Source organism: Mus caroli, unplaced genomic scaffold, assembly GCF_978045245.1.
Source record: "Mus caroli unplaced genomic scaffold, Mus_caroli_1 scaffold_13, whole genome shotgun sequence".
NCBI classification, from domain to species: domain Eukaryota; kingdom Metazoa; phylum Chordata; class Mammalia; order Rodentia; family Muridae; genus Mus; species Mus caroli.
Genome location: NW_028227268.1, coordinates 73,255,599 through 73,267,679, shown reverse-complemented (window position 1 = coordinate 73,267,679; position 12,081 = coordinate 73,255,599). Strand labels below are relative to the sequence as shown.

Genomic DNA, 12,081 nt, shown 5'->3' with positions numbered 1-12,081 from the left:
GAATGCGCAGTGAGGAAGCAATAAAGTTTGATTATTCTAAATTGGCTGTAACGGATGGTTGGAGCACCCAGGCCAACCCATGGGACATCTTAGGAGGTTTCTGCGTCTTAAAGGAGACGTGGTCTGAACACTAAGATCTAGGAGCCACTTACTCAGAAACCCAGGTAGCTTTAAACTCAATTATAATGCTTAAACTGTCATTATTGTGCGGGGGGAGAAAATTTGAGCTACCTCCTCCTCACTGGACCCAGGACAAGGTCTCTGATTAGCTTTAGACAAAACAAAATATTATAAAAAATAGTCAGAGCACTTCCAAAGCACCTTTTTCTTAGTCCTCCTGAACTTTGTCCCTTATCTCGAGAATGAGAAGAGGGGTGTACGTACAGCCCGAGTGCTCTTCATAAAATGTGTTCGGCGTTTTCTTCTCGTTAGTCAGTTAGACATCCTGGAGGAGAGCAGCACCTTAGTGTGAGCTACAGAAGCCCCGTCTCTAGCTCCAGGCAGTGTCAAGTGTGATGTCTACGGATTCTGCTATCAGTGGTCAAACAAGGTCCGAAAATACTCAGTGGAAAATTCCAGAAACTGACAATTCATAAGTTTAAGCTAACTTTTTGTTGTGATGTGCTGTTATAATTTCTTTTTTAATTTTGCTGTTGGTCTCTTAAATTGTCATAGGTGTGAATGTATATGAAGACCTTGTGTGTGTTGGCTTCACTATTTGTAGTTTCAGGCTTACACTAGAGGCTGTGTGTGTGTGTGTGTGTGCTTGTCTGTGGTGTGTGTATTCGTGCCAGTGTATGCGTGAGGGTGCATGTGTGCAGGTGTCTTCTCTTATGTGTATGAGTGTTTTGCTTGCACATATGTATGTGTACCACGTGTGTGCCTGCTATTCACAGAGGTCAGAAGAGGGAATTAGATCTCCTAGAACTGGAGTTATGGAGAGTCGTAGGGGTTCTGGGAACTAAACTCAGGTCCTATGCATGATCAGTAAGTGCTGTTAACCATGGAGCCATCACGCCAGCCCCTTCACCTTCATTTTTGAGACAAGTTGTCATTGAATCTGGAGCTCCCCCATTCAGCTAGGCCGTAGGCTGGTTGGCCAATGAATTCCGAGGAGCCACCTGTCTTGTCTTCTGGTCTTCCTGCCTTTCCTCCCCCACCCACACCCCCCCGCTGGGGTCACAGACATACGCACTACCTGTTTTAAGATTGGTTTTGGGGAGTCCAGTCTCAGGTCTTCCCAGCACTTGGACAGTTGAGCCATCTCCCTAGCTCTCTGTTGGTGGTGGTAAGACCGTACGTACCTTGCATGGACAGAGGGCAGTGAGAAACTACTGTCCTGGAATGTTGCATGTCTGCCTTCTAAGATACAGAGATCTAAATAGTGTGGATTATAAAAGTGATCTGCTTGTTGTTTGATGTAAGTGCTGTATACTCTATAAGACAAAGCAAAAAAAAAAATTGCATTTTGAAAGTAAGATGTCATTAAAGCCATGACATAATGCCTCCAACATGATTACCAAAAGCAATAGTAACCAGGGAAGTGCTTTGCTCAAGATTCTATCCCAAGGTACTCAGAGCCCGGTGCTGGTGAAAGAGGGGCACAAAGGAAGGAGGCCTTTGTCACTACTGTCATCCCCTGAAGACAGTTCTTCATAATATCACTGTTCCCTTCATGAAGAAACCCACTTTTGTACAGGTCAAAGATTCTAGGTTTCCCTTAGTGGAGTATTACTCAGTCCAGAGTTAGACCCTGCCTTTTGTAGCCCACAAAATAGAGTACATTCTTTCCTTGGTATCTCTGGAGTTCACAAACTAAACCCTGTCCAAGATACTGAGATCCTTGGACACTCGAGTTTCTTGTGTAAAATAGCATAGAGTGGTATTTGAGTATGACTTATATATTTTCTTCCATCATATCTAGATTGCTTTTGATACCTAATACAATGGAAATATCTTGTAAATAGTTGTCATATGTATTCCTTAGGGAATGACAGGCAGAACTCTGTACAGGTTGAGTACAAATGCAATTTCTTACATGTGTGTGGGTGTGTGGTGCATGTGTGTGCATGTGTGTATGTGTTATTACTAGGCATTGAACCTCACATCTTGCACACACAAGGCAAACACTGTGCAACTGAGCTAGATCCTAAGCCCTGTTTTATTTTGTTTTACCTATTTTTGTTGAGACATGAGCTTGCTGAGTTGTTCAGGCTGACCCTGAACTTAGTCTGTAGCCCAAATAGGAACATGCAATCCTTCTCTCTCAGCCTCCCCACGTTATAGGCCTGAGGGTTATAGGCCTGTGCCACCAACCTTGGCTCGTAGGAGTGTTTTCTATCTGCATTTTCAATTGCTGGTAGAATCTGTAAATGTCAACTGCATACACAAAACTCAGCTAGTCTGTTTCATGGAAGCAAAAGCTGAGCTCTGCAAAAGGAGGCACAAGACAGGGTTCCTCAGGCAAATGTAGGGTAGCAAATACTCCTGATCTGGGAGTTGACACACAGTAGGTGAAAGCTATGGTATCGAAACCTACAGTGCTTCCCCTGATGGTAAATTCCCAGCCCCTGAGACCTACCCATGTGGGTTCGCTGCTTGTGGGGATTTAGAGAACCAGGAGCCCAGAGCCTTATAATAGTGGGGAAAAGCATGCTACCAGGCTAATCGGTCAGATAGTTGGATGGCAACAGGTAAGTGAGCTGACATCTGCATGCCAGCCTATTGGTCCCTGCTCCAAAACCAGAGGATGTGATCTCAAGGTCAAGGTGTCCCTTCTGTGTGACCTAAACTTTCCCCGCTTCAGGGAAAAGACTGGATTTGGAGGGTACTTCTGGCCTGGGGTCTCAAAGGTGAGGGATCTCTTGACATCTTCTTCTTCTTCTTCTTACAGGAGAGGCAGCCCCTTGCTCATCGGGGTACGAAGCAAATACAAACTCTCCACAGAGCAGATCCCCGTCTTATATCCGACATGTGAGTTTCCTGAGGACATCACCAGTTGGCTGCAGGGTAGCTGTCCCCTTGCAGCAGGCTCTGCTTGGAGGCAGACATACCACCACCACCCACAACACTCTATCTTGAACCCAGCTGCCTCGTGGCTCCAGGTTTCAATGTCCATGCAATAGAGACTTAGCTCCATCTTTTTAAAAAGCCTCTCATTGTGAATATTCTGAGACCTGCACAGAAATAGAGAGCAGCTGGCGAGCACGGCATCCATGCCCTGATTTGAGTTCCTTTGGTTTGTTTTCATTTGCATTGCTTGCCCACTGTAGACATTTAAATGCTCTCTCAGCTCAGCTGAGCTATTTGGGAAGCTTTTGCGTGATTTGGCTGGCACAGCCGTAGCTAAAAATTGCAGATTGCTCCCACACGATATTCAAAAGAAGAAAGCGGGTTCCTTGCCACGTGTTATGCAAATAGGGCAGCCTACCCGTTCTTTTGTTTACTAGGCAATATCGAGAATGTGAAGAATATCTGCAAGACTAGGATGAAGAGACTGGACAGCTCCACCTGCCTGCACGCTGTGGGCGATAAAGCTGTGGAATTCTTCTTTGCTTCTGATGCAAGGTAGCTAAACATTTCCATTGTTTTCCTGGAATTAAAGAATAACTGTCTGGACCCTGTGTGTGTGTGTGTGCGCACGTGTGCGTGAGCATGAATGTAGAACACAGGACAATTTGCAGGCGTTGATTCTCTCCTTCTACCTCGTGGGGCCCAGGGACTGAACTTAGGTTGTCAGGCTTGGTGGCAAGCACCACCAAGCCATCTCGCCTGCCTAAGTACATACATTTTAGAGACCTGCAGGCATAGGAAGAGAATAATTCAGGTAGGGGAAGAGAGGGGAACAGAGAAGGGGGGTGAGCGAAAACTAGAGCGCTATTGTTGGAAACAGATTTGATAACCTGTGAGTGGTGCCTGGGCATTAGAATTTGCTGAAGTTTTTATTTCAAAGAAATGCTGGAAACCACTGAGCTCTTAGCCAGTGACACATGAAAGATGTTTCTGAAATTAGAAAAGGCATGAGAGCCTGAAGGAAGATGGAATGGTGTTCGAAGGCCATATAATTATACACTTTGAAAGCCAGCTGACACGCTGTGAGAACTAGCGCTGGCAGCTTCCCGGAGAATAAAGACATGGGAATTGTTTGCCCATGCAGCAGTCATTGACCCGACCCACCATCAGCTGCCCAGGCAGGGACCCCGCCTACCTTATTCCTTCTAGAAGCTTCTCAAATGACTAAGCACTGCAGAGCCTTAGCTAACATTTGATGAACAAGACAAAAAACAAGACTATTCACTACAGTGTCGGCAACCACATTTTAAGAAAAACCTCTCAGAATAAATTCAGTACAAATAAACCCAAATCAGAAAACTATACATGATTATAACAAGATGCAAGAATAGATTTGAAGAGAGATTCCATATTCTTTGGTAGAAAAACTTAACATTGCTTTAAAAAAATAGAATAAAGTGATTTCATTTTGAGATAGTCTCCTCATTCTGTAGCTCAAGCTGGTCTCAAACTCATGGCAATCCTCCTGCCTCAGTCCCTCAAATGATAGCAGATATGAATTACCATGCCAGCTTCGGAATTTGATTTCAAATTAGCAGTAAAGAATTGTTTTTAAGGGAGGTGAGAAGCCGGGCGTGGTGGCGCACGCCTTTAATCCCAGCACTCGGGAGGCAAAGGCAGGTGGATTTCTGAGTTCGAGGCCAGCCTGGTCTACAAAGTGAGTTCCAGGACAGCCAGGGCTGTACAGAGAAACCCTGTCTCGAAAAACCAAAAAAAAAAAAAAAAAAAAAAAAGGGAGGTGAGAGATGGCTCAGTGGTTAAGAGTATTGACTGCTCTTTCAGAGCTCTTGAGTTCAATTCTCAGCAACCACATGGTGGCTCACAACCATCTGTGATGAGATCCAATGCCCTCTTCTGGCGTATCCAAAGAGAGTGACACTCTGCTCACATACATAAAATAGATAAATCCAAGAAGAAGAGGAGAAGGAGGAGAAAGAGGAGAAGGAAGAAGAGGAAAAGGAGGAGAGGAGTTCCAGCACAGGCAGGCAGTTCTATGAGTTCAAGGCCAGCCTAGTCTGCAGAGCAAGTTCCAGGACAGTTAGACTAACCTGTCTCTAAAAACAGAACGACAAAACATGTATTATGTATATAATGCTGTGGTTGAAATCCTGTTTTTATAGATTTTTTTGGAACTTAAAATAATGGTTCTAAAGCTGGGCTGATGGTTCAATTGCTGAAGTGTTTCCTTTGCAAGTGTAAGGACCAGAGTTTGACCTCCTAGAACTCCCATAAGAAAGGTGACCTTGGTGGCATGCTCCTAGTGCTGGAGAGGCTGAGACAGACACATCCCCTGGGCTCACTACCTAACCAAACTGGCTTACTTGCAGACTCTCACATCAATTTGAGACCCTGTCTCAAAAACAAACCATACTAAAACCAACAACAAAGCAAAAAAGCCAAGGTGGGGGCTCAGTGAGAGAGAGAGAACCCTTCCTGGAAGAACCTGTACTCAATGTAAATAAAGCCAGGTGTGGCTGTTTGGGTACCTGTAACCCCAGCAGTGTGAGGGTGGGGGCAGGAGGATCCTTGGGGCTTGCTGGCTACCAGCCTAGCTCCAGGTTCTGTGAGAGCCCACTCTCAAGGGGATAAGGTTCAGACCGATAGAGCAGGACACCCAGACTTTATATGTGCACAGGAATGTGCACTTGAACACACAAATGCACATACAACTTACACACATATACAAAAGGTAGGTGGCACCTGAACTGTGGTACCCAAGGCTGTCCTCTGGTTTCCATATTCTCTCTCTCTCTCTCTCTCTCTCTCTCTCTCTCTCTCTCTCTCTCTCTCTCTCTCTCTCTCTTAGCTTATGGTTCTGGAGATGGGGAAGCCCAAGGGTATACCCCTGGCATCTGGTGAAGGTGTCACAAGACAGTTAATTTTTATAACAACGCCTGTTCCGTTATAACCTCTGAATTCATGAATGGTCCCGTCATCTGATCAACCCCACCTGCAAATAATGTCACCACATGAATTTTGGGTATACCGGTATACACAGAAAACAAAAACCCTCCAAAGACCTGAAAACAAATGTAGATCTCTTGGGGCAAGAGCAGCAAGTTCTATTATAGACCCAGTGCCCTGCTCCAGCCTGGGTAATGGTACAGTGGCCAGCTCCTGTTTTACAGAGTAGGAACCCGGGACAGAGTTCAGAGAGGTTATTTAAGTATTCTTGGGGCCTAGGACTAATACAAGATAAAGGTGAGCTGGATCCTGAGCTAAGGGTCCTAATGGCTGTTAATAGATTACTATTTGTTTTTGTAGGGTAAGATCATTATTGCATTTAAATACATAAAAAAAATTTCCCTCTAGGATCTGACCAGACTCCTGTCTTCTCAGAGCCATAGAACTGAAGTATCTCTTTGAGTCTGTGTTTTTCTCCAAAGGTGTGTGTGTATGTGTGTGTGTGTGTGTGTGTGTGTGTGTGTGTGTGTGTGCGTATGTGTGAGAGAGAGAGGGGGGGGGGAGGGGAGGAGAGGGGGAGGGCTGGGTTATGTCTGATAAGTTTCGCACTATTTTGGATTTTGCTTGCATATCCCAGCTTCCTAGGTGTTGTTTATTTAACATAATGTACACTAGCACTGGCAAGTGTTCTAGTTTCACTTGGGGGCTGGGACAAATACCTTGACTAAAATCAACTTAGGGAAGGAAAATGTTTATTTCATTTTGTACTTCCAGGTCACCATCTAGCAATGAAGAAAGTTAGGGCAGGAAGTCAAAGCAGGAGCTTCAAGCATAAACCATGAAGAAATACTGCTTGGTGGCTCACTTGCCAACTCATGATTAGCTAGCTTAGCAGGCCCAGGACTACCTGCCCAGGGTTTGGTGCTGCTCACAGTGGGGTGAGCCTCCTCTATCTACTAACACTCATAGACACACACCCTAGACACACCCACAGCCAATCTGATGTGAGCAATCCCTCAGTGAGGTCTTCCTCCCTTTGCAGGTGACTCTGGGCTGTGCCAATTGAGAGTAAAATCCCTCTGAGACAACAAGTAACTAAAAGCTAGATTTTACCCAGGCTTGATTTTTGGTTAGACTACATAGGTGGCACGTCCTTCTATCAGAAAGTGCACACCATTCCACCATTTCTCCTTTTGTGTTTAGACTGAGGTTTAAGACTTACCATTCCTACTCATTGACTGTGAAGATTCTCTCAGCTTTCACCTCTTGGGTTCAAGAGCCATTTATGATCCTTGATTAGAGCTAGTCATAATTAGGAGTTTATAAGGGGATTGTTCTATCATGTGTTCTGTATTACTTAGATTCTATTATATAAACAGAAGCTTGTCTTTATAAACCCTAGAGTTTTAAAAGCCAAGTGTTGAGTGGGTGAGATGGCTCAGTGGGTACAGGCCCTTGTAGCCAAGATGATCCTCAGACCCACACGATTAAAGGAGAGAGCTGACTCCTGTAAATTAGGTCCTCTGACCTTCACACCCCTCCTGCCCCATCCCACACACATGAGCACATGAATAAATACCAATCTTAAAATGTTTAAAGCAAGATGATCTTCGATGTTTTTTTTTTTTTCTTCTTCTTCTCCTTCCTTCCAGTGCCATCATAGAACACACCAACCGGGTCATCTTCTTAGAAGATGATGATATCGCTGCAGTGGCTGATGGGAAACTCTCCATTCACCGAGTCAAGCGCTCAGCTAGTGATGACCCCTCCCGAGCCATCCAGACCTTGCAGATGGAACTGCAGCAAATAATGAAAGGCAGGTGTCCTCCAAGAGTCCCTGTGTGGTTGCCTTGGAGAATAGGTTATCTCGGGGGCCAGAGATGGAAGGGTTCCTGACTCCCCAAAGTTGCAGGGTCTGATGTGTAAATTGGAGATTGTCACTGTGTCCGACCCACTTCCATCTGACTTGTTCCCATAACACCAGACAGGAAAACACCTACAGACACTTTTTAAAACCTTTGGGGTGGGGGGCTTTATGGGTACTATTAGAACTATGGCATGCGGCATGCCGGCAACATCTTGGCAAAAAGTTACAAAGTTTCACCAGGCAGTTCCTGCTTCAGGAAAGCTCTGAAAATGTATCTAAATGAAAGGTGCTTACCTTGTTGATCTTTCTCTGACCAGGTAACTTCAGCGCATTTATGCAGAAGGAGATCTTTGAGCAGCCAGAATCAGTTTTTAATACCATGAGAGGTCGGGTGAATTTTGAGACCAACACAGGTAATCACCATACCCAGTAAGAAGCCCTTGTCTGTGCCCTCCTCCACTGAATGCAGTCAAATGTATTGTGTCATATGTATTCACATTAATTCCCTGCCTCGTGTCCCGCAGTGCTCCTGGGTGGCTTGAAGGACCATTTGAAGGAGATCCGACGATGCCGAAGGCTCATTGTGATTGGCTGTGGAACCAGCTACCATGCCGCTGTGGCTGTAAGTGCAGTACACCAGACCTTGGGTAGTCCTGGGAAATTACCAGCAGTCAAGACGAAAATGCTGGTCGTGATGCTGTCGTGTCCTTGAACTTGAACAGCACCTTGTTCTCCTCCCCATGAACCAGCTTGAGAAGTGTACTGAGCCCTTTCTTCTAACAGGATGGCCTGCTAAAGTCCCCACACTACTGGGACAGCCAGGCACTGTGTTACAAACTACCCTTAGACGCCTAGGTGTCCTGTGTCCCTACGAGGGCTATCACTGACTTCAGTCTCTATTCTATTTGGCTTCAGACACGGCAAGTCTTAGAGGAACTGACTGAGCTGCCTGTGATGGTTGAACTTGCCAGTGATTTTCTGGACAGGAACACACCTGTGTTCAGGGATGATGTTTGCTTTTTCATAAGCCAATCAGGTAAGGGAGATGGGCAGCACGGCTAGATTTTCATTGGCTCATCTCCAAACCCTCTTCTCCACACACCACCCTCTCTCTTCTTCCAGTGAATCCTCTGTGCATCGGCTATGTGACACACATGTTCTCATGCACCGGGTCATTTAAACCCCCAAAGCGTTGGTTACTGGCAACACTGTATGATGTTGTGTGACTTTCTCTGGGGAAGTGTGACCAAACATGTTTTCATCCCACATAGGTACCAGTGACAGACCAAAGAAAAGATTTCACCCAAGGCTAGCTTAATGAGCTCGTGAGGTTCCTGAGGTTACTCACAGGAGCATGGAAGACTTAAAGGAGCTACCTAGTCCTTCCCCAGCATGGCTAATGCTGCACACAGGGAGTTTCCTCCGTGCCTTAGGAGAAGCTGGCCTGGTCTAAGAGTCTCTGCCCTTTGGCTTCCCCTGCCATTCTAAGGCTCTTAGCACTTCCAAGAACACTCGCCTACATGCTCCTAAATGTTTTCTGTACTTAATTTAGAGGATAAAAAAAATCAATTCTACTGCTGGGTTGAGAGTCCTATCTTTATAGTCAGCTGGTGGTGGGCTGTGTCCAAGCCCTCTAGGCCAGCTATGTGCAGTGCCCACACTGTCCAGCAGGGGGTAGCATGGAGAGACGTGGTTCTGGTCAAGGGAGGAGTACTTTCCCATAGCTGAGTGAGCCTTTCCCAGATGTCATCTTCACACCAGCTGAGCCATGGCCACGGAGTCACCCCTAGAGATTTAAGAAGGATTTTGAAATGTTTCAATTTTGGTGAAGTCCAACGCTTTGTAAAAGTAGGAACATCCATGTAAGGAAATATCTACCCTTAGAAATTACCAGCCACATCAACCTTGGGTCAGCCATGTGTGCAGTTCACCTGTTTCCACCTCTGGATCCTAAGGAAGCTGATGTCAGCATTATGTCATCTGTCTCCACAGATAATTCAGAGTGAGAGACAACTGAAAATTGACCATACAATTCTAATTTGGGGGGGGGGAGGGAGTGGGGATTTTAATATTGCTTTCATTTTGAATTTTTAATACCATTTCCATTTGATGACAAACTGAGGAAAAACTAGTGCAGACACACCATAACACTGAATAAAATGCCTTTGGGTTGACCTTCCCCTCAGAGCTTAAATGTAGCTCATGAATGGGTAGGGGAAGTAAAATAAAATAAAGAAGGAAAAATAGGGAGGTTTCATGTGAAAATGTTGTAGTGGCAGCCTGCTAGTCTCTGGACAGCCATAATCTGTTTTTTGTTGGGTCTTTTTGTTGTTGTTGTTGTTGTTTTATTTAAGATTTATTTATTTTATATATGTGAGTACACTGTTGAGGCCTTCAGACACATAACAGAAGAGGGCATCGGATCCCATTACAGATGGTTGTGAGCTAGCATGTGGTTGCTGGAAATTGAACTCAGAACCTTTGGAAGAGCAGTCATTGTGCTTAAGCACTGAGCCATGTCTTCATCTGGGTTTTAAAGAGAGATTTAAGTAAACAAGTTACCAAAGTCAGAGATAGAAGCTGACGCAGGTAGTACCATTTTTCTCTTTTCCACCTGCCTCTAACTGATGCTGACTTAGAGTCACTCAGAAGTCTAAAGAGAAAAAGGCAGAGGGGAATCAGACCACTTGGAAGCACTTGGTGACACCAGTTTTGGGGACAGGTCAGGAACTAAGCCCAACCAAGGGCATTGGCCATCTGGTTGGAAATTCACCAGATTTCATTTCATGGCCGGCCGGCCTCATATCACTTTGAGTTTCTTTAAAATTGACAAACAGGGAGTTGGTGCTGGCTTCTGCATAAACTTGTTGATGTGACCTAATTACAAAAAATATGTGAGTCCACACTGGGAGGTTGCAAGAAATATTTCCTTCAAATAGATTCTATTTGAGAAGCACCATGTGGCCAGTCTTGCTTTTCGCTGTTTAAACCTCAGCAAATTGTACCCAGCAGCTGCACAGCCTGGAGGGGATATGTTTGTGTTTCTCTGAACTCCTCAGCCTAAAGGGACTAAAGGGACTAAAGGGAAATGAGGACTGAACCCCCCCCCCCCCACGGAGTTGACATGAGGATTCAAGGAAACGGGCTAAGACAGTGCTTGCTATATAAATAGTAACGAGATTCAGTCTAAGAAACAACAGGAAAGATGTTGAACCAGGGCTTTCTTTCCCAAAGGTTGGACTGGGCTTTGAATTTCCAAGTGGGATGAGAAGGGGTGAATGAGGAGGAAGGGGGTAGGGGAGAAGAGGGTGCTTGTAACAGCAGCACTTACCGCATCTCACAGCTCACTCACCGCATCTCTCGTGTTGCAGGTGAGACTGCAGACACGCTCCTGGCGCTGCGATACTGTAAGGATCGAGGTGCGCTGACCGTGGGCATCACCAACACCGTGGGTAGCTCCATCTCCCGGGAGACCGACTGTGGCGTCCACATCAACGCAGGGCCCGAGATTGGCGTGGCCAGCACGAAGGTAGGAGTTGCATTCTTCAGGGAGGACCTGGGTGGTGGCATGAAGGTATGGGTACCCTTGCAATGGCACCTGGCTCTTCTCCACCTCCTCCTCCCTTCTCTTCCTCACCTCATCTCTTCATTTTGTCATTATATCTTTTTCCTATCTTTTTTTCCTGTTGTTCGGTTCTCCTATCTCTTTAAACACCTTGAGACAGCTGTCTAAAGCCCCCCTCCTCCTTTGTCCTCAGGCGTACACCAGCCAGTTCATCTCTCTGGTGATGTTTGGTTTGATGATGTCTGAAGATCGAATTTCTCTACAGAACAGGAGACAAGAGATCATCCGTGGCCTCAGATCTTTACCGGGTGAGTCCCAGAATGTGGCGTTCTTTATTGTCAAATCCATTGAGCTCCTCTGGGTCATTCTCTTTCTCCTCTCTATGTGAGGATGCTGTTAATTACTCCCCTCCAGACTCAATGGTAAATCCTACTCCACAACCCCCCCCCCAAACCTGCCCAGCAAATCTTTCTAGGCCAAGATTTAAAGCCTCAGTTGTCAGCAGAGCTCCCCGACCTTTGCATCTGACCTCATCTGGCTCCCTCCTTTCCCGACTGCCTCCGTGCCTCTGTAGCAAGCTGATCTGGCTTCAGTGGCGGATGTTTACCTTAAAACAAAGTTAGTCAAGCTCTTCAAAGGGAACAAACAACAGGGCTTTTTGCCAATAATAATA

The 12,081-nt window shown here is 45.7% G+C and overlaps 1 protein-coding gene across 1 annotated transcript in view; it reads left to right on the top strand.

Moving 5' to 3' along the window:
• The window catches only part of Gfpt2 (glutamine--fructose-6-phosphate transaminase 2), a 48,423-nt gene that overhangs the window by 25,053 nt on the left and 11,289 nt on the right, over positions 1-12,081 (top strand). The window contains exons 8-15 of the mRNA XM_021176431.3: positions 2,894-2,973; positions 3,450-3,567; positions 7,629-7,792; positions 8,161-8,256; positions 8,368-8,465; positions 8,759-8,879; positions 11,215-11,372; positions 11,602-11,716. Of these exons, the coding sequence (XP_021032090.1) occupies positions 2,894-2,973; positions 3,450-3,567; positions 7,629-7,792; positions 8,161-8,256; positions 8,368-8,465; positions 8,759-8,879; positions 11,215-11,372; positions 11,602-11,716 (950 nt within the window). The remainder of the gene's footprint in view (positions 1-2,893; positions 2,974-3,449; positions 3,568-7,628; positions 7,793-8,160; positions 8,257-8,367; positions 8,466-8,758; positions 8,880-11,214; positions 11,373-11,601; positions 11,717-12,081) is intronic.